The following is a 27,933-nucleotide window of genomic DNA, read 5'->3' as shown; positions in this document are numbered from 1 at the left end:
AGAAGAGATAATGTTTGAAAAACATTCTAAAAAGGTTAACTGAGGAAAAACTCAAAAAAGAAAAAGGACCCTGAAATCATTATGCGAAACACTGGATCTAAAATTGAGTTTAAAATTATAGATAAGCAAATGAAAGTAAATTACTGAATTATAGCTCATTTTGAATCATATAATGAAGAATTTAATCAGCAGAAAGATAAAAAGACAATTAAAGTAGCAGAGCTAAAGCCATTTGCTTAAGGATCCAAATATGTTGTTCTTCTGATACACCACATTATAAATATTACGAACACTCTGGTGGAAGATGCTAGCGGGAATTTTGTAACTACCATAACAGAATTGTGTACAGAAATAGCCAATGAGTATGAAAACAGACAGAGAGATCATGGTTATACACAAGAACAAGTAAGAGAAAAACGGAATAATACAACTATTAAAAGATAGTCATATATGTATAGTCATATTAGTCATATTTGTGAAAGAGAAATAGTAAATAATAATTTTCACTTAGATCACGACCAGATGACTGTTAATATACGTGGATTTATTCCTGCAAAATCTAATAAAAACTTTAGAATTCCTAAACTTATCCCTGTTGTCATATATAAAATCCCAATATAGGAATCTCATTTATATCTTAGAGAATAAGTACCTAATAATGGTATTTTTGATTCAGCGGGGGTCTTTATATAATTTTATAAGACAACAACAGTGAATGAAACCCAATAAGAAAATGCTTTTCATAGATTCACTTTGTTTTATAGCTTCATTATTAGATCGGCTTTCTGAAAATTTTGCTAAATGTGAATGTAAAATATATTGTATTTGTTTTATAAATAGTTTCAAGTACACTTCTGATTTATTTCAAAATACTGTAAAATTCAAAGAAATAATAAAGGAAGGGTTATATCCCTATAAATATATTGACAGCTCTGAAAAATAAATGATACAAAATTACCTTCAATAGACAAGTTTTATTCTAGATTAACAGAGAAAAATAGTTCTGAAGAAGAATACACAATCGTGAAATCTATTGGGAAATTATTTAAATGTAAAACACTATTAGCTTACCTTAAATTATACTAAAATCCGATGTTTTAGTTTTATCAGATGTTTTTGAAAATTTTAGTAACATATTTTTAGACAATTATAAACTAGATCCACTTCACTTCCTCTCAACATAGGACTAACATGGGAAGCTTTTCTCAAACACTCCAAAGCTAAAATTCCCTTATTTTCTGACGAAGATGTGTATGCCTTTACTGAAAAATATATAAGAGGAGGTGTATCTCAGTGTATGAAAAGATATGCTAAGGCCAATAATAAATATATGAAAAACTTAAATCAAGCACAATCTTCAAGTTATTTAATGTATTTAGATGATAATAATTTATATATTTGGGAAATGTCACAAAATTTACCTGAAAAAGGCTTTACCTTTATTAATATACCCGTCTTTCTAAAAGAAAACAAACCTCCGACTATTACCACCAATTAAAATATTATGTTCAGTCAGGTATGAATAAGGATAATATAGGAGCCATTTACGAAGTTGATTTGGAATATCGAAAAACATTTTACAATTTACATAAAGATTTACCACTAGCTCCTGAACACTTTCGACATAAATTAAGTACAACTTTAAGTAATAAAATCAAATGTATTGTGGATTATAAGAATTTAGAATTTTATTTGATACATGGGTTGGTATTGAAAAAATTTTCTGTATTAGAGTTATCTATAATTCCAAGTACTTATTTCTAGAATTATATTATACTTTTGGAATTCAACCTGGAAATGAAATAATCAACTATTTAAAGACATCAATAAGTAAATTGCTAATCATTCTCCTCAAGTCCAAAATTTGATCGATGTGAATTGTGGTCATTTTTGTGTTGATTATATAAAAAGAAGATTAAAGGGAATGGATCCACGAATTTTGTTTAAAGTTTATTTTCAAATACAAATGGAAGAAGAATTAGACAAGAGATTATTTGTTTATCGTAGAAGTTTTAAATATTATGGAACTGTTAGTAATACTTTCTTGGTTACCAAATTTATATTTGGTGTATCAGGTTTATCTGCTTTTGCTTTGCTACGTTTTGCTTCTTTAAATCTTGAACAGCTCTGATTGAAATACTTGAAAAATATCTAAGAATAGCAGAAAGAAAGGCTGAGTATAAAACTGCTTATTCGCTCTATTTCGAATTGCTTGCTATGTATAAATCAGGTGAATTGATTCATGAAGAAATAATTAAATGAGAAAATGAATTACGCGAAACATTACAGTTTTTTCCTAGTGAAAAATATAAGAAACAAGTAAAATTAAATGGCTATACTTTCCACCCACTCTTCATAATACACATTTCCTTAGTAAAGAAATCATATAAAATAAAACTAATAAACCCTATGTATCTAAATTAACCTACAAGTATTTTTGTCTCAAGAGCTAAGCAGAAACTTTTCACGGAAACAAACAAACAGTGACGTCATATTTTCTATTTCAATAATCAATGATTGTCTCGTAACTTTTGATGAGATAATTAAACTTAATAAATTATACATATACAGAATCTTCATTAAAAGAAAATTCATTTGATATAATTATTGAAAAAAATTACACCATCCCGAGCAAACAAAAAAAAACCTGATGGGACAAAAAGGCTAATTTCTTTTCACAGTTCAAACAAAGACGGCTTAAATACCTAATTCAACTATTTTAGACTCTATTATACCACTTTTGAGCCTGTAGTAGTGTCTTTATCTAAATAGATCTTGATACTTTCCAACTTCATGTTTCTCTAATTCTAAAAAGAATCCGATTCGTCTCTCTCAGACTTTGTTAAAAACGTAATTCACTTATTTCAAACTCTAGCATACTACTTGTGAGCTGGTAGGAGTGTATGTGTCAGACTTAACCTTGATAAGCTCATAATATACGCGATTCCAACTCTGAAAGGAATCCCATTCATCTCTTTCAGACTTTTGTAAAAACCTAATTCATCTATTGCAGATTCTTTTACACCACTTCTCAGTTGGTAGTAGTGTTTTTGTCTTACTGAATCTCGATAGATTCCCAACTTCATTTGCTCTTGATTCATTCCTCTCAAAACTTAGTAAAAACCTAATTCACTTATTTTAGACTCTGGTGTGCTGCTTGTGAGTTGGTAGTAGCGTCTGTGTGTGACTGAATCTTGCTAAATTCCCTGTTCATATGTCTCTACCTCAAAAAAGAATCTGATTCATCGCTCTCAGATTTTAACAAATAGGTAATCCATCTATTTCAGACTCTAGCATACCACTTGTGAGCTGGTAGTATTGTATGTGTCAGATTTACCCAGGTAAACTCATAGTTCATGCGACTGTTACTCTAAAAAGAATCCTAATCATCTAATTCATCTATATCATACTTGTGACATAGTAGTAGTGTCTATGTCTGGCTGAATCTTGACAGGGTGTGATACTAGAGTGTGAAATAGATGAATTAGGTTTTACCAAAGTCTGAGAGAGATGAATAGGATTTTCTTTAGAGTTAGAGACACAAGAAGTTTGAATTTATCAAGATTCAATCAGACACAAACACTAGTATCAGCTAAAACGTGGGATACTGGAGTCTGAAGTGAGTGAATTAAGTTTTTACCAATGTCTGCGAGAGATAAATTTGATTCTTTTTAGAGTTAGAGACACAAGAAGTGGAGAATTTATCAAGATTCAGTCACATACAGACACTACTACCAGCTCACAAGTTTTATAATAGGTTTCAGAAATAGGTGAATTAGGCTTTTACCAAAATCTAAGAGCGATGAATCAGGTTCTCTTAAGAGTCATATACATATGAAGTGGGAATTTATCAAGATTCATTTAGACAAAGGCACTATTACAAACTCAAAAGTAGTATACTAAAGTCAGATATAGGCGAATTGCGTTTTTACCTAAGTCTGAGAGAGACGAACGGGATTCTTTTTAGAGTTAGTGACATATGAAGTGGGGAATTTATTAGTATTCAGCCAATAACAGACACTACTACCAGCACACAGGTGGTATACTAGAGTCTGAAATAGGTGAATTAAGTTTTTCATTAAAGTCTAAGAGATATGAATAAGAGAGAGATGAAAGTTTGGGGGAGAGGAATTGGAGCCCATACAATTCATATTATTTATATAATTGTCATGACTTGAATATTAAGTACTATAATAGCTAGTTACTCCTTTTATTCACAGAAGATTGAATAATTGCTATTCATCTCCTGAAAGGAATATGTATGTCATTCACCCTAAGGGGTCGGATACCTGTCTGGGCAGCTAGTCATATATGTAGTTCAATGAGCCAAAGTGGATACAGTCTTTAGCCTTATTGCCCAAACAAGGTGCGCAATCTGTGGTATAGACTAGCTCTAGTGCCCAAATAAAGAGGTAGAATCAGCAGCTGAAGACCTATAACTAGCGATAATTTCCAGTGTTTTCAGTCAAGTTTTAACTTTAAACATCTACTAATTTTAATTCAGCAGTTCCTATTCGTTTTAAATTTGCTCTGCTGTTAACCAGAAAGGGTACTTTTGCATTTATTTTATTACCCTTTTTCATGTATATGCAGGTATTTTTTAGAAGGATGCCATGTTTATTTTCGACATTATTGAAGTACTGATACAGCAACACAGCTTAAGATTGATATGCCTCTCTGTGTTCATATGCTATGCTATACTATGTTTTTGGGCTACAGTCGAATATGGACCGGACTCCCCTTGTCCCCTAAGAAAGCCGTTAGCGAACATTAACTTTTTATATTTCGTTGTAACGTTTCTGTACTTAAGATTATTAATTTTTGGAGATATCTTGAAGACCCTAACTTACTAATGGGAAAATTCTCCCCGAAAAATTTGGGGATAGTGCAAATACTTCATCATTAGCTGAAGAGATCTAACATTTCGGGTACGGTAAACCAAAAGCCATTATAGAAATTTAGCGATAAAGTGGAAACACGGGAAGATGGGTCGGTGGTTATCTTTACAACTACATAAAACCAAATGCTTATACAGGGCACTTTTTATTAGACATCCAGGATACAGCCAAAAATTTTGACACAGAAAGTCTTATTTTTGGTTATTTGTCCGAGCGAGAGAAGATGATAGGCCCACATTGAATTCAGGAAAAAGAAGAATTCTAAATTTTTATAGGAATCTAATAAGATTTGATTTTTCTTCTGAGTCACAATGAATTTGCTGGGTTGGCTTTATAGTCCTATGCTTATATCACAAAATAATAATAAAACTTTTTGCAAAACGGTCTTGTTTTTATTCCTTATTAAATAAATAAAAAACACCTTTTTTTAACTGCAAGTAAGGATCGTCATTAAAATTCAAAATGAATTGAAATTGATCTGTATATGAAAGGGGTTGTCCCCCCTCAACGCCTGGCTCTTCACGCTGAAGCTTGACTCTTTCTCACAACTCTATTTTTTAAAATAAAAAAGAACTTTGGTGTAAAGAGCGAGGCGTTGAGGAGGGGACAACCCCTTTCATATACGGAATAATTTCTGTTCGTTTTAAGTTTTAATGTCCCTCCTTACTTGTAGTTAAAAAAATAGTTTTTTTTTATTTAATTTCTGAACGTTTTTAATTAACGCATGTTTTGATTTCGGCTCACCGCACATGAATAATTAAAACTGAACTTGCATGTAATTTTTTTCGGCTAAATTGCTTGCTCATAGTTTTGATCGGACAATTTTAATAAGAAAGAGGGGTGGGGGAAGAGGCCTAGTTGCCATCCAATTTATGGCTTCTTAAAAATGCAACTAGAAATTTGGGTTTTTTATGAACGTTCTTATGGCACTTGGTACTAACCAAGTGACATATAGCAATCGCAAATTCTGTCTGTCTGTCTGTCGGTATGTCCGTCGGTCCCGGTTTTGCTACTTTCGGCACTTCCAGGTAAGCTAGGACGATGAAATTTGGCGGGCGTATCAGGGACCCGACCAGATTAAATTACAAATAGTCGTTTTCCTGATTTGACCATCTGGGGGGGTAGTGGGGGGTCGGTTTATTCGGAAAGAATAGAAAAATGAAGAATTTTTAACTTATGAACGGTCGATTAAAGATGTTAATGAAATTTGATGTTTGGAAGGATATCGTGTCTCAGAGCTCTTATTTTACATCCCGACCAGATCTGGTGACATTGGGAGGAGTTGAGGGGGGAGCCTAAAATCTTGGAAAACGCATTAAGTGGAGGGATCGGGATTAAACTTGGTGGGAAAAATAAGCAGAAGTCCTAGATACTTGATTGACATAACTGGAACGGATCTGCTATCTTTGGGATAGCTGGGGGGGGGGGGGGGTTAATTCTGAAAAATTATAAAAAATGAGGAATTTTTAACTTACGAACGGGTGATGGGATCTCAATAAAATTTGATATTTAGAAGGATGTCGTGTCTCAAAGCTCTAATTTTAAATACCGACTGGATCTGGTGACATTGGGGGGAGTTTGGGGGACCAAAAATCATGGAAAACCCTTAGAGGGGAGGGATCGGGATGAAACATGGTGGGAAATATAAGCAGAAGTCTTAGATACCTGATTAATATAATTGGAAAGGATCTGTTCTATGGGGGGGGGGGCTAATTCTGAAAAATTAGGAGAAATGACGTATTTTTAATTTACGAAGGAGTTATCGGATCTTCATGAAACTTCATATTTAGAAGTCCTCGTAACTCAGATCTCTTATTTTAAATCTCAACTGGATTCAGCTTCATTAGGGGGGGGGGCAGTTGGTCGGGGGAGGGGACCGGAAATCTTAGAAAATACTTAAAGCGGAGAGATCAGGATGAAACTGGATGGGAAGAATAAAAACAAGTCCAAGATACGTGACTGACATAACTAGACTGGATCCGGTGGAGCTGGGGGGAGGAGGAGTAATCCGGAAATATGATATATTTGTAACTTACGAACGGGTGACCAGATCTTATGAAATTTGATATTTAGAAGGATCTTGTGCTTTAAAGCTCGTGTTTTAAATTCCAACCAGATCCTGTGACATTGGGGGGAGTTGGAGGGGGAAACCAGAATTCTTGGAAAACGTGAAAATTAGGGTATTTTATCTTACGAATCGGTTATCGGATCTTAATGAAACTTGATGCTCCATTTTCGACTCGAACAGGATCCGGGGACATAGGGGGCTGGAGGTGGGAAACAGAAATTTCGGAAAGCGCTTAGAGTTGAGAGATCGGGGTGACACTTAATGGGAAAAATAAGCACAAGTTCTAGATACGTGATTGACATAATTGGAACGGATCCGTTCTCTTTGGAGGAGCTGGGAGGTGTTCATTTGGAAAATCTAAAAAAAATTGAGGTATTTTTAAAGTAAGACCGTGTGACCAGATCTTAATGAAATTTGATATTTAGAAGGAATTCATGTCTCAGAGCTCTTATTTCAAATCCCGACCAGATCTGTTGACACTGGGGGGGAGTTGGAGGGGGGAATCGGAAATTTTGGAAAACGCTTAGAGTGGAGGAATCGGGATGAAGCTTGGTGGATAGAATAAGCATATGTCGTAGATAGGTGATTGACGTAACCTTACTGGATTCACTTTCTTTGGGGGAGTAGGGGGTAGGGGTTCAGTGCTTTGGCGAGTTTGGTGCTTCTGGTCGTGCTAGGACGATGAGAATTGGTAGGCGTGTCAGGGAGCTGCACAAATTGACCTTATAAAGTCATTTTCCCAGATTCGACCATAAAATTAGAAAAATTGAGGTATTTATAACATACGAGTGGGTGATCGGATCTTGACTCAGAGCTCTTATTTTAAATCTCGACCGGCATTAAGCCTCTGATTTTCCTTTTAAATCAATCTATTGATTCTTAGAATTTTGTTACAGATCATACCATATGAGCTCTTGGCTCTTAGCTCTTATTGCCTCGTCACAAGTGCCATATGAGCTCTTAGCTCTTGTTACTAGTAATAATTATACGAATTAACTTACGTAGCGAACTTCTGTATTTGTATGTTTATATTACGTATATGAGGGGATTCGCCTCCTCTTCAATACCTCTCTCTTTACTCTAAAGTTTGAATATTGTCCCAAGTCCCTGGGACATATATTCTGACATACATCCAGACATATATCCCTGAATCACAAAGGCCGTAGAATAAATAGTTGAAATTACTAAAAATATTTTAACATAAAGAGTGAGGTATTGTGGAGGAGAAAAGCCCCTTTTTACGTAATAATTTCTGTTCTTTTTAGGTTTTAATGCTGCTCCTTTCTTCCAGCTGAAATTTTTTTATTTATTTTCTAATCTTTTTTTTTAATAATGCTAGAAGTTCCTGCAGCCTCTTCATGAAAGTTCTCTTCCCTCGTTATAAATTCCTCCATGGAAAGATACTCCCACTGAACCCCCTCACCCGAACCACCCCCCAACACGAAAAAGCCTCCCCCTGAAAACGTCTGTACACTTCCCAATAACCCTTACTATATATAAACAATGGTCAAATGTTGTAACTGGAAGGCCTTCCCATGGGACTCTGGAGGATTAAGTCGTCCCTTAAGATACATCTATTAGGTTTTTCGACTTTGCTGAACAAAATGGCTATCTGAGAATCCTAACATGGTGATACTGGGAAAACATCAACGTGGGAGGGGGCCCAGGCACCCTCCAATTTTTTAGGTCACTTAAAAAGGGCACTAGAACTTTTGATTTCCGTTAGAATGAGCCCTCTCGTGACATTGAACGACCACTGCGTCGATACGATCACCCTTGAAAAAAAAAAAAATAAAAACGCATCCGTGATCTGTCTTCTGGCCAAAAATACAAATTCCACATTTTTGTAGATAGGAGCTCAAAACTTCGACAGTAGCCTAGGGTTCTCTGATACGCTGAATTTAATGGTGTGATTTTGTTAAGAACAAATAATTTTTAGGGGGTGTTTCGTACTATTTTCTAAAATAAGACAAATTTTCTCAGGCTCCTAACTTTTGATGGGTATGACTAAACTTTATGAGACCTATATATTTAAAATCAGCATAAAAATGAAATTCTTTTAATGTAACTATTGGTATTAAAATTCAGTTTTCAGAGTTTCGGTTACTATTGAGCCGGGTCGTTCCTTACTACAGTTCGTTACCACGAACCACTTTATATTAAAATTCCCGGCAAAAATAATGCTTTCAATTAAAAACTTAGCCTAAAGAGTGCATATTTTGAAAGCTACTTTTGCCTCAAAATCAGGGATGTCCATGCATAAGAATGTAGGGTAGGGGTTAGGGTCAATTGCATTTTTCACGTTATCTGGGGGGCAATTTTGCTATTTATTTCTCAACTAAAATAAAAGAAAGGGTTATTTTTAAATAGGAATGCCAAAAATTGCATCCTTGAAATCAAGGGGGAGAAAAACCCAAGGCGTGTTTTCTTTTTCTTTTTGGCAGTTGGCGTGCCTGCTCTGAAGCCTTTAAAAAAACACAAAAAAGTATTTCAATGGTTAGAACCAGTCAAATGCTAGTATTAGGAAAACAGTTCTTGGGTAATTTTGGAGGGGCTAGTAGTTTATTAAGAACACAAAAGCCAGGACAAGGGTTTTAAAAGAAACGTATTGAGCATTCAAAAAGTAATCTGAATTCAAAAGGGTTAGAGGAACAAAACAGAAACTTTATGGTTAAATGGTTAAAGTTTAATGGTTAAACTTTATGGTTTATGGATAAAGCTAAGAAACTTTATGGTACCTCTCACGCTGACATTACTCCGCTATAAAATAAAAATTTGATACTTGCCTCGGCTGCTTCTCCTACTTCAATGAACTTACTCAATAATAAGTTAGTTTCGCATAAGACTTTATGGTAGAATTATCGCTTTTTCAAATTATTTAAATATCAAATACCTTATATTTAAATATAAATGAAATTTAAGTATAGGCTATATTTATTATTATAGTGATTTTTAAATATGTAACATATTAGTATTTAGAAGAAATATTTAATGAACGGTAAGTATGAAAATAATTTTAACCATTTTCAGTCAAGTATAATTTTTTCAATTTCCAATCGCCCATCATTACTTTGTCTTCTGCTTTGAATTAGGTTTTTATTCTTTCTTACCAAGCATATCTATAAAAAAAATTAACATAAAGCCATAAGAGTACTGACTGATGATCAGGCATTTGTCTAAATAAGGAAGCATTTTATTAAGCAAAATCAATACCTCTATAATAATTTATTATATTTAAAATTTATTTTCAGATATTTTAGTTATTAGAATCTGCCAAATTACTATTTTTGTATTGTTTTTTTTGATTTTGGCTTATTATTATAACCCAAAGGATAATTTTGTTTTTGAGCCGTTACAATACTGCGGTTACCGTTGCTTATTATCGATACCGTTGAGCCGTCATTGTTGACTCAGAAAAATCAAATGTGTCTATCCGTTTTAGATTTCAAAGGCCTTAATGCCTAAAACCGTATTGTCTCCTCAAGCCAAAAGACTAACCAGTAATTACAATTTTTAAAAGTAACTAGGATATAAATTATTGTTACCATTTATATTTAATCTGCCAGTATTCCTGTATTAATCAGCACTCAAGAAGTTTGCACAACTATGAAAACCTGTGAAAACCAGACGATCGCCATAAAGGCCATCACCGATGGCCTTTGAACAGACGATCGCCGATTGTGAAAACCAGACGATATCCATAAAGGCCATCGTCGATGGCCTTTGACCAGACGATCGCCGATTGTGAAAACCAGACGATAAGCATAAAGGCCATCGCCGATGGCCTTTGACCAGACGATCGCCGATTGTGAAAACCAGACGATAGTCATAAAGGCCATCGCCAGTGGCCTTTGACCAGACGATCGCCGATAGTAAAAACCAGACGATAGCCATAAAGGCAAATGGCAGCAGGTGACAAAATGCATTGGTCTTGTATAATTTGGGCTATATATTTGAATATTGGACGCTGTTTGGGTAAGGTTAGGTGAAATTAGGTTAGGTTACTTTATACCCATAGCCCATAATGTGCAAATATATAGCCCAAATTATATTGTTATATAAACAAAAGTATTATGTTTTCATAATATCTGGGTAAATTTTATTAGCATTACCAAAATTCACTTCTCGAGTGTGTTCTGAATAATGCAGGAGTACTCAATCTGCAATTAATAAAAAAAAACGAAAAAATAAGCTCAACGAATCTATGAGTGTCTAGAAGCTTTGATTCAATTTTTGTATCTTTAAATTTATTGTTAATTTTTTGCTATTGCTTGAACATTCCAGAATATTTGGTTTCGTATTTTTTTTCATGGTTATCATTGTTTGTTTTTCGGTCGTTTTTTTGTGTAAAAGATATGTTTTTTCAGTTGCTACCCGAGAAAGTACTTTGAGTCGTATTTTGGAGTTATTTCAAACTTGCAGTAATGCACTGGGGATACATTCTTAATTTTTTTTTATATAAGTTTTAACAAATTTTTAGTCAAATTAGGACAAAATGTCAAATTGTCTCTGCATAGTCGTTATTGCTTTTCCTTTTTTTCTCTCTTTTTGTGTATGTATCTTCTTATTTAGCAAAATTAATAGATGGATAAAATATTTCTTAAAAAAGCCTAGTTTGTAAAAAAAATTACCATTAAATTAAAAATAGCAATTGACAATGTTTTTTAGTCACAGGAATGATATACATTTTAATTAATATCACCACACATATTCAGTGAATTTACAAAAGTTCATAGTTTAGTAAGTTGCCAGTATTAACACTTGCTATCATATCATGCTTTGACCTTTTTCTTCTGCGACATCTCATTTGCCAATTTTGATCAAAGTTTGCAAGAAACTGGCAATCACATGCTAGACTAATTGCAAGTAAAACTCCTTTCACAGATGAAATCACTTCAAATATAATCCAAACAATTGGCAGCCTTGTAACAACTGCAACCACTCCAAGAGTATTCACAATACAAACTAAAAGTTGCATCTTTGAGGCAAGAAAAATATAGAGCCGTGATAAATTTGAGTTTCTTTCAGATATTGTCAAGTTTCTAGCTCTTTTGGTTATAACATACGAGTCAATAAGCTCTTTTATAGTCATCATTGTCAGTACATAGTTTGGCATAAGAAAAGCAGTAATAATTCCACTTTTGCTGTTTAAAAACCAACATTGTCCGGTCTCGTTCATAAACTGACCTTCGTGTTTATAAGCTAAGTTTGACTCAAACATTAGAGATACTCCTAGTGCAAGGAGAGGCAAACCCCAACCAATTCCTACGGATTCTAAGTACTCTCTAGGGGTTTCTGTAGTCTCCATCACTTTTCTTATGATAGGGAGATGTGGAGAGTCTGGGGAGGTAAATGGCTTTGCATCTAATGTCACGATATGTGTGCCAGAACTTGATGCCACTGAGGTCACTGCTTTCTTCAAGGACTTGTGCAGCGTTCGAGCCATTAAGAAGACCCAGGCAGTCTCTGCCATTCTTAAATATTGCTCTGCTAATGCCAAGGCTATGCAGCACTCATTTAACTGAAAAGAAAAAATGAAATGTATTAAACATAAAACCACACATTGAAGCTACGCTGAATGTTGATGCTGAAGTAGAATATAATCTGAAGTAGAGTGAAGTAAAATGCAGAAGCCTACGTGTAGAATACAGTAAAAAATTGGGAAGAACCATATTTTTCCTAGAACTTATTGTTTGAAATACTGTCAATCAAAAGGGAACCAAAAACTATGGACAGACAATATTCTTTTTACTGGCTCATACACTGATTTAGCAATAGCTGGTAAATACGACAACAAGTAAAAGGGTGGAACAATTGGCTCCTCTGTCTAACTCATGCTTAAGAAAAAGTGTGATAGGCTAGAAATTTTGGTGATTGACATACGAAAATGTAAGCCAATTGCATCAAAGCAGGATTTTTAACAGCAAAGTAAAGGCAGCAGTCTAGAGGCGCCATTTGGACCAAATCTTGGGGTGGGCATGAACTCCATCTTGCCCCCCTCCCGAATCACTTCGTGTCACATAATCATCAAGGAAATGGGCATTTGACAGAACTCGAGAATTTTGTTATGTATCTAACCTACTTTCAAAGTTTACAATGATTAATAGCAAATAGCATAATTACACCAAGGGTTGTCAAGTAATTATGATCTTTGGTTAATAGGCGTGCAGTAATTTGAAATCAATTGGACAGAATGGATTATGTTGGACATAATGGATTATTATGGCCGACAAAGGGCCCTTTGTGGTGGAAGCTTGGGCCCACTGGAAAATCTGGGGTGGGAATTTGCTCACCCCTGATCCCCCCAAATGGTGCCTCTGCAGCAGTCTCTTTTTTTCTTTGATGATGTGCACTTATTATGGATTCATTAATGTTAGCCCTTTTATATCTAAATTTATATTACAAAATATGTCAAATCCTTATTTTTCCGTTTCTTAATGAATACAAGCAGCATCCATGATTACTCTACCGACACTCATGCAGCCTAGCCTAGGTGCCAAAAAAAAAGAAAAAAAAGCTTAGTCTTTAGCAGCGTTTCCATTTCTACGGATTTTCCGTAGATTTATGGAATTTAGTGTCTATCTATGGACAGAAGAATACTACTACAACTACTACTACTGACAAGTCACCACCGCATCAAGCCGCTTGAGGCCAGCACAGCAACGCACGCTTCTCCTCCTCCAGCCTTCATCTTTGCACCCTCCCAGGGAGTTTCCAATTCCTTTAAGTTTGTCCTTACGACATCCTCCCATCCAAACCACGAACGACCTGCTTTCCGTTTAGCCCTAGACAGTTGGCCGAAAAGGAAAACCTTTGGGAATCTGACATCCTTCAACCGCAGAATGTGCACTAGCCATCTCAGCCTTTCTCTCATTATAGCCCTAGAAAGCGGCATTAAACCCCACTTTTCCTACAGCCTACTGTTTTTTTAAATACGGTCAATTAGCCGGGTACACAGGACAATCTGTAGGTAATTTCTCTGGATAACATATAGAAAAAATTTCTCCATTTTTCAGAGCGCCCTTACTTCAGAAACACATTTGACCACTGTCATCACTTTAGCTTCTATTGTTCTAATCTTGGTTTCCAGACTTTTCACTTCACTGCTCACACCATCTTTACTAATATTTAAATAAAAAAGCCTGTGTTCTTAACTGAAAGTAAGGAGCAACATTAAAACTTAAAACGAACAAAAATTGTTCCATATAGGAAAGAGACTCACCCCTCCTCAACACATCACTCTTTACGCTAAAGTTTGATTCTTTGCTACAACTCGAAAACAATAAAAACTTTACTGTAAAGAGCAAGGCGTTGTGGAGGGGACATCCCCTTTCACATACGGAGTAATTTCTGTTCATTTTAAGTTTTAATGTCGCTCCTTACTTTCAATTAAAGAAAACTTGTGTTTTTTATTTAATCTTAGAATATTTTTCAACTAATGCAGGTTCGAACTTAGCTCACTGTACATGAAAAATTATAACAAATTTGTGTATTAATTTTGGTAGATTTGCTCCATATATGAAGGGCTGCCCCCTCCTAAATACCTTGTTCTTTGCGCTAAAGCTGTTAACACTTTTAAAAACGCTTTCTGTTCTAATTCAACGGCACCCGTGTTTCGGTAGACGCTCCTGAAAAATTGGGAAAAACAGTCAAACTATAGCGTAAGGAGCAAGGTATTGAGGAGGGGCAATCCTTTTTATATGGAATAATTAATGTTCCACTTTCAAATAATACGTGTAAATCTAACTCATTCTCTATGAAAAAACTCCTATCCTTGCGGGAAGCTCCTCTGTGGAAATTTCATACAACATAAAGTACATCCCCCTCCCGTCAAATTCCTTCCACACAGTTAAATCCTTGCTTAGAATCCTCCCACCCTGTAAAATTACTTGCGGACGATTCAACCTGAAATATTCTCCGTAGCATTATTTCATTTGAATAAGATTATAATTTCGAAACGGTTTCTTGATCCCTTCGGAAATGCCCCCTTCCGTGGAAATTATTTCCCGGAAATAACACCCGTTGAAAAAATCCCCTAAATAATTCCCTCGGAACAGCTCCGAATGAAAATTTTGGCAATGAGAATGTAAGATAATTAAAAAGAATTTTGTATAGTAATTCTGCAAAATCCCCCTGGTGTAATATTCCCCTGGAATATTCCACCCCTAAAAATTTCCCTCTCCAAGGAAGACTCTCCCTATATCAATACACTCTAAGCACACGCCCCACACCAAAAAATGTCTGTATACTTCCCATTAATAAATACTATGCGTAAACAATGGGCAAGTTTCATAACTTACAGGTCTCTCCCCACGGACTCTGGGGGATCGTTATACACCGAAAGAAATATTTATTTGATCTTTAAACTATACTGAACAAAATGGCCATCGCAAAATTTTTTGGGGATAATTTTGGGGAAAAAATGGGCGTGTGAGGGGGCCCAGTTACCCTCCAAACTTTTTGGTCACCTAAAAATGGCTTTAGAGCTTTTAATCTACGGTCAAATGCATCCTTTCCCGATCTTCTAGGACTATTATTTTGATACAATCCCCCTGGAAAAAAAGTAAAACAAATAAACACTCATCCGTGACCTATCTTTTGGCAAAAATAGCAAAATTCAAAATTTTGGAGATAGGAACTTGAAACTTCTACAGTAGGGCTTGCTGGTAAATTGAATCTTATGGGGTGATTTTATTAAGATTTTCTTTAATGGGGGTGATTCCAGAAGTTCGTAATTCTCTCCTATTTCAAAAATCAGAAGATTTACTCAGGCTCGTAACTTTTGATGGGTAACACAAAACTTGAAAAATCTTATATATTTGAAATCAGAATAAGATGTTTCTTTTTATGTATCTATTGATATTAAAGTTCTGCTTTTTAGAGTTTCGGTTATTATTGAGCCGAGTCACTCATTACTTACAGTTCATTACCATGAACCGTTTGATACTACCAAGGTAAATGAAGATATCCACCTGATAAATCTATTCTTTACCCAGCATCACCTTTTCATTTTCATTTATTCCTAGACTTAGTGACTTAGTCTTCTTAACATTAATTTCAAAATTTATTATAGCCCTGAACTCACAAAACCTCTAAAATTTCATTCACATTGCTCACGCTTCCATCTAATATGCTTAAATCACCACCATGATCTAAGTCAAGGAGAGTTTTTCCTTCCCATTCGATTCCGCGGTCTCTCATTGCTATTCCTGTGCTCCTTAAGACAAAGTCCATCAAAATGATCCATATAAAGAGGATTTGAACACATCCCTGCTTAATTCCTGATTTAATACAAAGTCAGCCTCTAATATCCTTTCCTAGCTTAACCGGAGCAGTGTAATTGTCGTATATAGCACTAATTACTTCAATGTTTTTGTCTAGTATACCGTACAAGGATAAAACCTACGCTAAAGCTCTTCTATCAACACATTATGACGCTTGCTAATAATCTATAAAACTGAGGACCAATGGGGTTTTATAACTCAGATTTTCCTGAATCATTAATCTTAAAGTGAAAATTTGGTCGGTACATCCTCTACCTTTCTTAAAACCACACTGTTCTTCTCTCGTAGCTTTTTATTCAGCATCCCTCAGTTTAAAAAGTTTCGTATTATTAAATAATTTGCTACATAGAGAGATCATACTAATGCCCCGATACTTTATATAATCACTCTTTTCATCTTTCTTGTACACTGGTTTAAAGTTTTCCTAAATAACTAGGTATTTCCTCTTTTTCGAAAATCATATTCATAATCTTCAGTAACTTACTTCTAACCTCAGAGTCACCATCTTTAAGAAACTCATTTACCACACTATCAGCGCCTTGAACCTTATTAATTTTTTTTTAACTCTTTTAGTACCTTCGCTAATTCTTCCTCGCAAAATACAATCTCCCTTCACATCCAATGTATCACAAACTTTTTCATTTTCGTCTTTATCTTTTCCTGTAACTCTGTCTCGGCTTAGCAAATTCTCAAATTATTCTGCCCATCTATCTTTAACTCTTTCCTCATCACTAATTGTGGCCCCGTTCCTCCATTTCACAGGGACAAGTTCATATTGATCACTCCCTGTTCAGATTGACCACTCTCTTCTTCCTGCTATATGCATATACATATATATATATATATATATATATATATATATATATATATATATATATATAATATATATATATATATATATATATATATATATATATATATATATATATATATATATATATATATATATATATATATATATATATATATATATATATATATATATGGGTTTCAATAGACAAGTCTAAGTAACCCGTTCTCTCTCTCCACTTGGAAACAACAATCCTCGGGGACAACCGCCAAACAGGAACTCAGTCCCCATCACCCATCACCCACTTGAGTGGTAACAAAAGGATGATCCACGAGAGGCATAGCCTTAGGCCTGGTTAAGTGGTTGAAATGAAGACTCCACCGCTAGGCTCAACGTATCAGACAAACGAACTGTTGAGGCTTACCAAACAAAAATGTGGAACTTCGTACTTTTCGCCACAAGAACATGGACGTATACTTATTTCTGTTTTTTCGGGGTGACTGCATCAAAGCAACAGTCCCAGATTATCAGGAGAGGACTAAACCGAACGGAAATCAAAATTAGCGGTACCTTCTTTTACTGACCAAAGAGATTTGACGGCAATTAGCCCCTCCTCCCTATGCCACTCGATAATAACCACACTCGCTCTTATCACTTTTCTTTTGCAATTATTTAATTAAAGCTTTCCTAAAATCACTGGGTAGGTCTGGTTTTTAAAAAATCGTATTTATGATCTTCAGTACCTTATTTCTAACCTCTGAGTCACCATATTTAAGAAAATCCTCTACCATTTCCTCTACCTCTTTCCTCTGTATCCTCTGGCCTCTCTAAAGCCGCACTGTTCTTCTCTTATAACTTTGTCTACAGCATATCTCAGTCTAAAAAGTATCATATTACTAAGGAATTTACTACCTATAGAGACCAGGCAAATGTCTCGGTAATTACCACGCTCACTCTTAGCACCTTTTTTATATAGTGGTTTAATAAGGGTTTTCCTAAAATTGCTCGGTAGTTCCCCTTTTTCAAAAATCATACTCATACTCCTCATTGACTTATTTCTAACTTCAGAGCTATCATGTTTAAGCAACTCATTTACCACACTATCAGCACCAAAGCCTTATTATTTCTTAATTCTTTAGTGCTCACGCTAATTATTCCTCACAAAACAAATTTTCCTTCACATCCAAGGTATCACAAACTTTTGCACTTTCCTCTGTATGTTTTTCTGAAACTCTATCTCGGTTTAGCACATTCTCACCTAGTGAAAACTTTTAGTGGAGACTTTACACCTAGCGGGCTTTGGCAGTCAAATACTTAGACAATCAAACTTTAGACCTAGTGGTTTACTCCGCAACCTAGTGGAAACTTTGCACCTAGCGGGCTTTTGCAGTTATATACTTGGACAACGAAACTTTGGACCTAGTGGTTTACGGAAAGTTCTAGTGGGTTCGAAACAAAATCTACAGATTTTTTTGGAAAACCTCTGACGGTTGACATATTTTAAGAAGGAGCCAGGGAAAATATTTGTCTTTACAAAGTTCAAAGTTATATGTAAGCATTGAAAACTGTAGCAAATAAGAAAGCATAAATTAAGAAGAAAAAATCCGGATATTTTATCATTAATCGATAGAGCGAAGCTGTCATTCAAGACCTGTGTTAACACAATATGTTTTGTTTTGAATGACAGAGTGTATTGGTAGCTTTTTATTTATATTTACTAGCTGTTGGGGGGGGGCGCTTCGCGCCCCCCAAGCCCCCCCGCGCGCGTAAGTCGTTACGCACCATATTACTTACGTGCCATTGTAGTTGTGTCCCTGTGAATATATATATATATATATATATATATATATATATATATATATATATATATATATATATATATATATATATATATATATATATATATATATATATATATATATATATATATGTTTTTAACTACGTAAAACTTGCGAATATACAACATTCTTCGCTGTCCCATTGTCTGTGCATATAAATAGATTGTCAGGTTTACCGACTCTTGAACATGCAACATATAATTGTCCATGGGAAAAACAATCCGTATTCAGATTTCTACCTCATTATTCTAATGATTGCCCTTAAGCTTTGTGCATGGTGATTGCTAATCGAACATTCCATGTGTCCCCGTCGTCACTTATATCGCTATTTATATAAATATAATTATATATAAATATAACTATATAAAATGTCCCGGTCGTTATTTGTGTCCCGGTGTCCCAGTCTGTAATTTCTCATTGAGTGTCCCGGTCGTCATTTATATTACCTGTGTCCCAGTGTCCCGGTCGTCATTTGTGTCCCGGTGTCCCGGTCTGTAATTTCGTCAGTTGACAAACATGACGTCAGTCGACAAACAACTTCATGACGACATACAGCTCAATGCTTATAATGACGTCAGTCGACAAACATGACATCAGTCGACACACAAACATGACGTTAGTCGACAGACACACAAACAAACAACTTAATTATATATATATATATATATATATATATATATATATATATATATATATATATAGATAACAAATAAAACTCAAAACAACGAAATATCAAAATGTAAAACGTAAATATATATTAAAAACGAGAGCTCATATGGTACGAGGTCGGAAGAGCCAAGAGCCAAGAGCTCATTTGGCACTTGTGAGAAGGTCAGAACCTAAAGTTAAACTTTATAGCACAAGATCCTTCTAAATATCAAATTTCATTAAGATCTGGTCACCCTTTCGTAAGTTACAAATACCTCAATTTTCAAAATTACCTCCCCCCTCCCAATTCCACCAAAGAGAGCAGATCCGGTCCAGTTATGTCAGTCACGTATCTTAGACAGGTTTCTATTCTTCCCATCCAGTTTCATCCTGATCTCACCGCTTTAAGTATTTTCTAAGATTTCCGGTCCCCCCAACTGCCCCCCCCCCAATTACGTTTGATCCGGTTGAGATTTAAAATAAGATATCAGAGTTACGAGGTCCTTCTAAATATGAAGTTTCATGAAGATCCGATCACTCCTTCGTAAGTTAAAAATACGTTATTTTTCTTATTTTTCAGAATTACCCCCCCCCCCGCAATTGAGCGGATCCGTTCCAATTATGTAAATTACGTATGCAAGACTTTTGCTTATTTTTCCAACCAAGTTTCATCCCAATCCCTCCAATCTAAGCGTTTCCCATCATTTTAGGTCTCCCCACCCCAAACTTCCCCCAATGTCACCAGATCCGGTCAGGATTTAAAATAAGAGCTTTGAGCCACGATATCCTTCTAAAAATCAAATTTCATGGAGATCCAATCACCCGTTCGTAAGTTAAAAATACCTCATTTTTTCTAATTTTTCAGAATTAACCCCCCCCCCCCCAACTACCCAAAAGAGAGCGGATCCGTTCCGTTTATGTCAATTATCTATCTAGGACTTGTGTTTATTTTTCCCACCATGTTTCATCCCGATCCCTCCGCTCTAAGTGTTTTCCAAGTTTTAGGTTCCCCCTCCCAACTCCCCGCCCCCATCACAAGATCTGGTCGGGATTTAAAATAAGAGCTCTAAGACACGATATCCTTCTAAACATCAAATTTCATTGAGATCCGATCACCCGTTCGCAAGTTGAAAATACCTCATTTTTCTAATTTTTAAGACTTACTCCCCCCCCCCCCCCCCAACTACCCCAAAGAGAACAAATAAGTTCCGATTATGTCAATCATGTATCTAGGACTTGCGCTTATTTTTCCCATCATGTTTCATCCCGATCCCTCTACTCTAAGTGTTTTCCAAGATTTTAGGTTTCCCCCCTCCAACTCCCCCCAATGTCATCAGACCCAGTCGGGATTTAAAATAAGAGCTCTGAGACACAATATCATTCCAAACATCAAATTTCATTAAGATCCAATCACCCGCTCATAAGTTAAAAATACTTCATTTTTTCTATTTTTCCGAATTAACCGGCCCCTACTCCCCCCCCCCCAGATGGTCAAATCGGGAAAACGACTATTTCTAATTTAATCTGGTCCGGTCCCTGATACGCTTGCCAAATTTCATCGTCCTAGCTTACCTGGAAGTGCCTAAAGTAGCAAAACCGGGACTTTAGGTTTTCCCCCTCCGACTCCCCCCAATGTCATCAGATCCGGTCGGGATTTAAAATAAGAGCTCTAAGACACAATATCATTCCAAACATGAAATTTCATTAAGATCCAAATACCCGCTGATAAGTTAAAAATACTTCATTTTTTCTATTTTTTGCGAATTAACCGGGCCCCCACTCCCCCCCAGATGGTCAAATCGGGAAAACGACTATTTCTAATTTAATCTGGTGCGGTCCCTGATACGCTTGCCAAATTTCATCGTCCTAGCTTACCTGGAAGTGCCTAAAGTAGCAAAACCGGGACAGACCGACAGACAGACAGACAGACAGACCGACAGAATTGGCGACTGCTATATGTCACTTGGTTAATACCAAGTGCCATAAAAAAACTAAAATATAATGTAAAAACAGGGGAAATTTTTATTAAAATCAGTTAGATATTATCCCAGTTGGCCTATGGTCCGGATATTGTAGTTTCATATCTCGAAATATTCTTCAATGGAAAAAAAAGAAAAAGAAAACGAAATTGGAAAAATTAAAAAAACAAAATATATAAGGAACATAAGTAAAAAGAAAGTTGGAGAATACATACATGTAAGCAAAACTTCTAAAACCAAAATAAAAGAGACATATTGAAGGAAGTTCTCTTTGTGGTGAAATTCCATTCACGCTCGGAGTATTTGTTTTCAACGGGGAAAACAAAAATACTGTTAAAAAAACTTTAATAAAAACAAAACAGATTTAAATGTGAATAAAAAGCTAAAATACTTACATCTAAACTTAAATTCTATTGCAAGAATGGACACAAGGTATATCGAAACTTCGGAAGCTTTGCGGTGAAATTCCGAAAGTCTTAGCAAAAAGCGAATATTGAAATAGAAAGTTAGAAAAACTTTTCCACTATAAACGAAACAACCGTACCGGTATATTGCGCAACACAAACTAAATGTTTCTCGTTATTAAGAAAATTAAGCTGCTTTATAAGAAAAATATACCCTTTTTATATTTAATTCTTTCATTTTGTTTTATTTTACATGAGAAGTGGGAAGAATATACAATTTTATTTTTGTTTTGTTTTTATCTATTTCAATTAAAATACCTTTATAGGTATCTCTGAAATTATTCAAAAAAATATATTAATCTGTAAGCTAAATCTACCAGTAAGTAAGGTCATCAACTCCGATTGCTTAGAACAACTGTAAGGAAGTTTATTTTACGACATAACTTTAAAACAAAATTATTCCTTTTTAAACCAGAATTACCTGTAAGTATCCTGCTCCACCGACACCAATTACATAGAACAATTGCGAAAAGAGGGCAGCTCCGAAAAAGTTCAGAATTGTGTTGCCTGTCACATCTTGACCATCGGAGAATAAACTGAGAAAGAAAAATAAATTAAAATGGTAAATTTAGATTACTATCTTCATGCAAAAAAATAAAATAAGAAAGTAATTCTTAATGTACACGCTTTTGTTCTTAAATGAACAAAAAGAAAATGTTCCAACTCTAAAAAATCGTAAATATTTAGACAAAAAAAAAAACAAAGTTAATCCCGCTTGATATTATATTCCCCAAACACATAGTTATTGGACCTTTCAACTACAACGAACAAAATAGCTATCTCAAAGTTTTGATCAGACGACTTTTGGGAAAAAAGAAAGAGGAAGTGTAGCTAGTTGCCCTTGAATTTTTTTGGTGACTTAAAAATAATACTAGTACTTTTAAAATCCATTGAAATGGGCCCTCTCCCAATCTTGTACTATTGGTTTAATACGATCATTCCTGGGAAAAACAAAGAAAGAAATGAAAAAACAAATAAACCGGCGTCTTTCTTCTGGCAAAAAATGTACATTTCCGGGATGTTTCCCCTTAGGCTCGTAGCTTTTGAGGAGTAACATTAAACTTAATGAATCATATATATTGGAACCAGCACAAAAAGTCAATCCTTTTGTTGTCTCTATTGTTATCAAAAATATGTCTTTTAGAGTTTTGGTTACTATTGGGCGGAGTCAATCCTTCGTTGTCATGAATTTTTTGATATATTGTAATGGAACCCCGTTTTTAAGATTTTTGATTACTATTATCATTAGTTGCTCTTTCCTCAAACTTCATAACCACCAACTATAAATTTATAAAGAGTAAATGTAAAATATAATGCTTCCAAATAAATTTCGATAAAAAACTCTGATAAGTCCTTGGCAACACTTACCACACCCTTGTAGGATTTTCCCTGACAGCCAAAATGGATCCCCTTCACCTATCTATATTTTTGTCTCCAAGCACATATATTATATATAATAATATTCTTGGCTACTTAAAAAGGGTACGAGAATTTTTAATATCCACTTGAATACGCCTTCTCTCGATTTTCTACGACTACTGGTTCTATACTATACCTCCGGAAAAACGACAATAAATAAACATACGGCTATGCTATTCTTTCTCGAAAAAGAGAATGAAAAATTCCACATTTTATTTATAGTAGCTTTAAACTGAACAATCTGATATGCTCTGCTAAGCTCAATTTGACTGTTAAAATTTTATAAGAATCTTTCACTGCCTTGGATGTGTGTTTTTTTTTTTAGAAAATAAGGCAAATTTTTTCGGGCTTCTAGTTTTTGTTGTTTAGCGTCAAAAATTATGAGCTTTACACACAGATAGTGTTATAAATTCTAGCTGATCGGAAAACAAGCTTGGGCCACATTTCTAGGACAAGAGCTTTTTTCAATTTTTTGTGTGCAAAGAGGTTTCCCCTGACCCAATACCTTGCAAATATAATTTCCAAGCTTCCAAGAAAAATTTTTTTCCACAGAGAAAAATCCTTTCTCTCATTCCCTTCTTTTAGTCATAACTCGACCTTCACTTGACCTACCCAATACTTTCAGACAGTTTCAGCCCTATGCCTATACACATTCCAGTGGTTCATAAGATATGCTATTTTGATAGCATGGGTGCGTATATTGTCTTTAGATCTACTTCTGACTATTCCAAGTAAAAATTTGAGGTCTCTTTGACCACCTCCCTCGAAAAACCAACTGCAATATTTCAACTTGACCTTCAAAGACGCTCTTGAAATATTGTGTTAAACTTATTGTGGCGACCTGGATAAAAATAGTTTCTTCTCATTTACATGGCTTCTAAACTGCGATCAGATTACAGTCCCATTGACGTTGTAAGTGTCAAAAGTTTTAGACAGACTAGGAAAAAAAAGGTGGTAATCCATCTTTACCATCTCCCAGAATTTCAAAAATTGGGGTCCAAATTTCACCCCTAAAATACTTGATCATTCTTAAATATTCGTAAATGGCAGTAGATTGGTAGGTAGTACTTTGTTTACTTCTCTACACCTTTTCTTAGAAAGTGAGCAGCCCCTCGTTTGTCAAGGCCATCCCCTAGGCATTTTTGAAGATCGATGAACTTTAATGTAATTTATTTCTCTAGCCTTGAGTGAAAGTTGTACAACGATATAGCTATAAGGCACTCTTGAGGATCAAGTAACTCTTAATAAACCCGGACAAAGAAATTCTAGTGGTGTACTAGGCGCTCTTCAGGAACAATAGACTATGAACAAACTTGGACATGACGTTTTCCTTATTTAAAACTACTGTCAAACAGATAGTCTTATGATCTAAGATATTTGCTAAGCATTTTCCGATTATTTGAGAAATATTTAACTAATGTAGGATTTGAGCTCCTAAGGATGAAGGAATGACGTGCTAGTCAACTTAACTAACAATTCAATACTAATAAATTGTTCCTAGAAATATACAGACAAAAACTTTCACATGTCATCTTATAAATAGACAATTACATGAAATGAGTAGTACCCTAATAATACTTACTAATAATAGTATTAGTAGTACCCTATTACCAATGTTTATTACCTATGTTAATGTTTATTACCTATTACCTATTACCAGTACCAATGTTTTAGAGATATTCCCCCTCCACAAGTCAAACATGAAGCAAGAACGAGAATTTTTAGGCTTTGATTGGCGTTTGACGGATATCACTATGTAATGATTGGTAAACATGATTTGTTCGTTTTTTCTCTGCGGCTGCCTTCATGGTGTTCTTTGGTCTTGTCATCGGCACTAATTAGTTTATTATTTGTTTTTGATCAATATTAATTGTGCGCTAAAAGGACAAACACTTATATCTTTTTTTTAAGTTTGATGAAATATTCGAAGTGTGTAAATGCTAGACTTATCGTATCATTGAATGCTCAAAAAGACAAATGTTTGAACTAAGACATAATAACTAGTTTGTCCCGAATGTAGGCTTAGAGTCTTTTCAAACTCTGTGAAGTGTGGAGGGTGCAATTGCTCGTTTCACGCAGGAGCGGAAAAATGTGCCAGAATTGATACAGCTAATTGGAGTGAGAGCTGGTGTTGTCCTGACTGCTCCTCTAAGAAAATGCCAATCAATAAGGTAAATTCTTTAAATTCACCTGTTTTACCTTCACCTCGCACCCCTCGTTCTCCAAATTCAAGAGCTAAGATGCTTAATATCTTAAAAGAGCTCAAATCGCCGGTGCTCCCCCCTTCGCAGAAGTCGACTCTAACCTCTCCCTATTTACAACATGAAGTGACGTCCCCCCTCTTGAAGTTTCTTGTCAGACTGAGAGCCAGACCTTTTCTTCCGTCGACCCATCCTATACTCTGAACACCACCATTGGAAAATTACGAACCTGCTCACGTGAGGTATCAGTTCAGACCGAACCTTACTCATATGTTACCAGAGAAAATTTAACGTATCCAAATCCCTGTGTTAAAGATTTTACTTGCCAGACAAATCTTGATACCATTAAAAGACAGACTAGAAGAATTATTAAGCTACATTTCGACCGTAATTTCGGAACCCCTATCTGTAACTCAAAACAGTGATATAACAAAGAATAATGAAGTCAATCAAGTGAAATTAAAAAATTCAGAAAATGCTATATTTCCCTTCGTAAATTCATTTGAGACGTCAAGGGCGTTTGAACCAGTGACAAACCAGGTGATTAGCAATGACATTGACCAGAACGGTCAAGTTAATAATGTTGAAATGAAATCAATTATTCATGAACGTAATCCCACTGTATCCGAATACAGGAATAACTTAACGGCTTCCGGTTGTATGCTGAATTTGAAAGAGGATAATAACACCTTTGTTTTAAAGACTAATAAGGTTACTACGAAATCCGATGCAGATATTGAAATTGTTTATGAGAAACTTGTGGCATATGAAAGTGAAGGAAACGGAAGAATTAGCTGGAAAAAAAATGGTGATCAGCGTGTAATTGAAAATAAAGAAAAAACGAAATCAGTTTGCAAGGATTTTTTACGTGCAAAATGTAACCACGGAAAAAGATGTAATCGGCTCCATATTTGCAAATATTTTCTGACGGGTTCTTGCAATAAAAGTTCGTGCTTGTTTGACAATGTTTCAATTTGTTCTGTTTTTATGTCGGGTCGTTGTTTCGGTTGTGACAAGTATCATGTTTTTATACCAAAGTCGTTTAGTAGGTTATTCTCTAAGCCACAAGCTATACCTTCGCATGTGCACGATGCTAGTTCTAAGAATTTGACAAAAAACGGAGATGGATTTCGGAGGGAGGCCCCGCCCTTTTTAGGCCAGCGTCGAAAGCACTCACGATCCCATCCTCCCCTTGGCCAGGTTCCTGTCGACACCCATTCTTATCCCCCTGCATTTTCAGCCCAACAATTAATAAACCCTTCCCGATTACATACTCCCCCGCCTTACCCCTTGTTATCTCCTCCTCCTCTCCGTATACAGAAGTCCTATTTCCTTCCCCCTTACAGTATGCTGCCCCATACCCTCCCTACTCCGCCGCAAACCAGCAATTTCTTGACGGACATGAATCACTATTCCCACCCAGCCCCCCTTTCCCAGCACCTTACGAAACCCCAGCCCATTCGTTTTATCCCTCGTGCCTACCCTGTAAACGTGACTCAGGTCTGAGATTTTTTGCGTCCAATAATTGTCATATAATAAGTCCTCGTGCTTCGTCCATATCCTTGCCCGTCCCCCCACATCCAAATCCCCAAAGCAAATCCTTCTCTTACCCCTCTTCTCCGAAGCATAATAAAATTAAATTAAAACCCTACCCCCCAGGAAATTCTCAAACCCATCAAGTTTCCCTGTCGCGATTCCCCAATCGGTTTGTTTTTCCTAAACTTTTAGTTACTAATGCTGAAAGTCTTAATTTTGAAAAGCTTACTGAACTCGAGGTGGTTTTAGAATCACATTTGATAGATATTATAGCTGTTACTGAAGTTCAATCCCATGACCCAGGGTCCCTACACCTGAAAAATTATTCAGAGTTTATTAAACTCCGTCCTTCAGACCACCCACTCGGGAAAAAAGGTGGCGGAGTTCTGTTTTTTACTAAGAGTCACCTTTACCCAAAGGTTATTCAAGTCGCTAATTTATCCGAGTATGATGAAATCCTCTGGCTAAGTGTTAGACCAAAAGTACTCCCTCGTCCATCTAGTATTATTGCAATAGCTGTTTTCTATTATTCCCCAAATCAAAATATCGAGTCAAAACGTAATTTTGTCCAGCAATTACAGGCAAGTGCTGATTTTGTTATTTCTAAGTACCCCAATGCTGGCCTTTTTTTAGTTGGCGATGCCAACGACCTTAAAATGGATTCCTTTTGTGCTTCACTTAAAGTAAAGCAAATTATTAAAACACCGACGACTCGGGGAAATACCTCTCTTGATGTTATTTTAACTAATATGTATAATTTTTACAGCCCTCCCTCAACTTTGCCCCCATTAGGTGGGAGTTCATCATT

The 27,933-nt window shown here is 35.5% G+C and overlaps 1 protein-coding gene across 1 annotated transcript in view; it reads right to left on the bottom strand.

The window, feature by feature from the left end:
- Positions 1-11,153: 11,153 nt before the first annotated feature.
- Positions 11,154-27,933, bottom strand: part of LOC136026260 (uncharacterized) — a 71,907-nt gene continuing 55,127 nt past the window's right edge. The window contains exons 2-3 of the mRNA XM_065702644.1: positions 22,391-22,505; positions 11,154-12,487 (exon numbers count right to left, since the gene is read on the bottom strand). Coding sequence (XP_065558716.1) covers positions 11,687-12,487; positions 22,391-22,505 — 916 coding nt within the window. The 3' untranslated portion in view covers positions 11,154-11,686. The remainder of the gene's footprint in view (positions 12,488-22,390; positions 22,506-27,933) is intronic.

This window comes from Artemia franciscana, chromosome 1, assembly GCF_032884065.1.
Source record: "Artemia franciscana chromosome 1, ASM3288406v1, whole genome shotgun sequence".
In the NCBI taxonomy this organism is placed as follows: domain Eukaryota; kingdom Metazoa; phylum Arthropoda; class Branchiopoda; order Anostraca; family Artemiidae; genus Artemia; species Artemia franciscana.
This window is presented reverse-complemented; position numbering and strand designations above follow the sequence as displayed.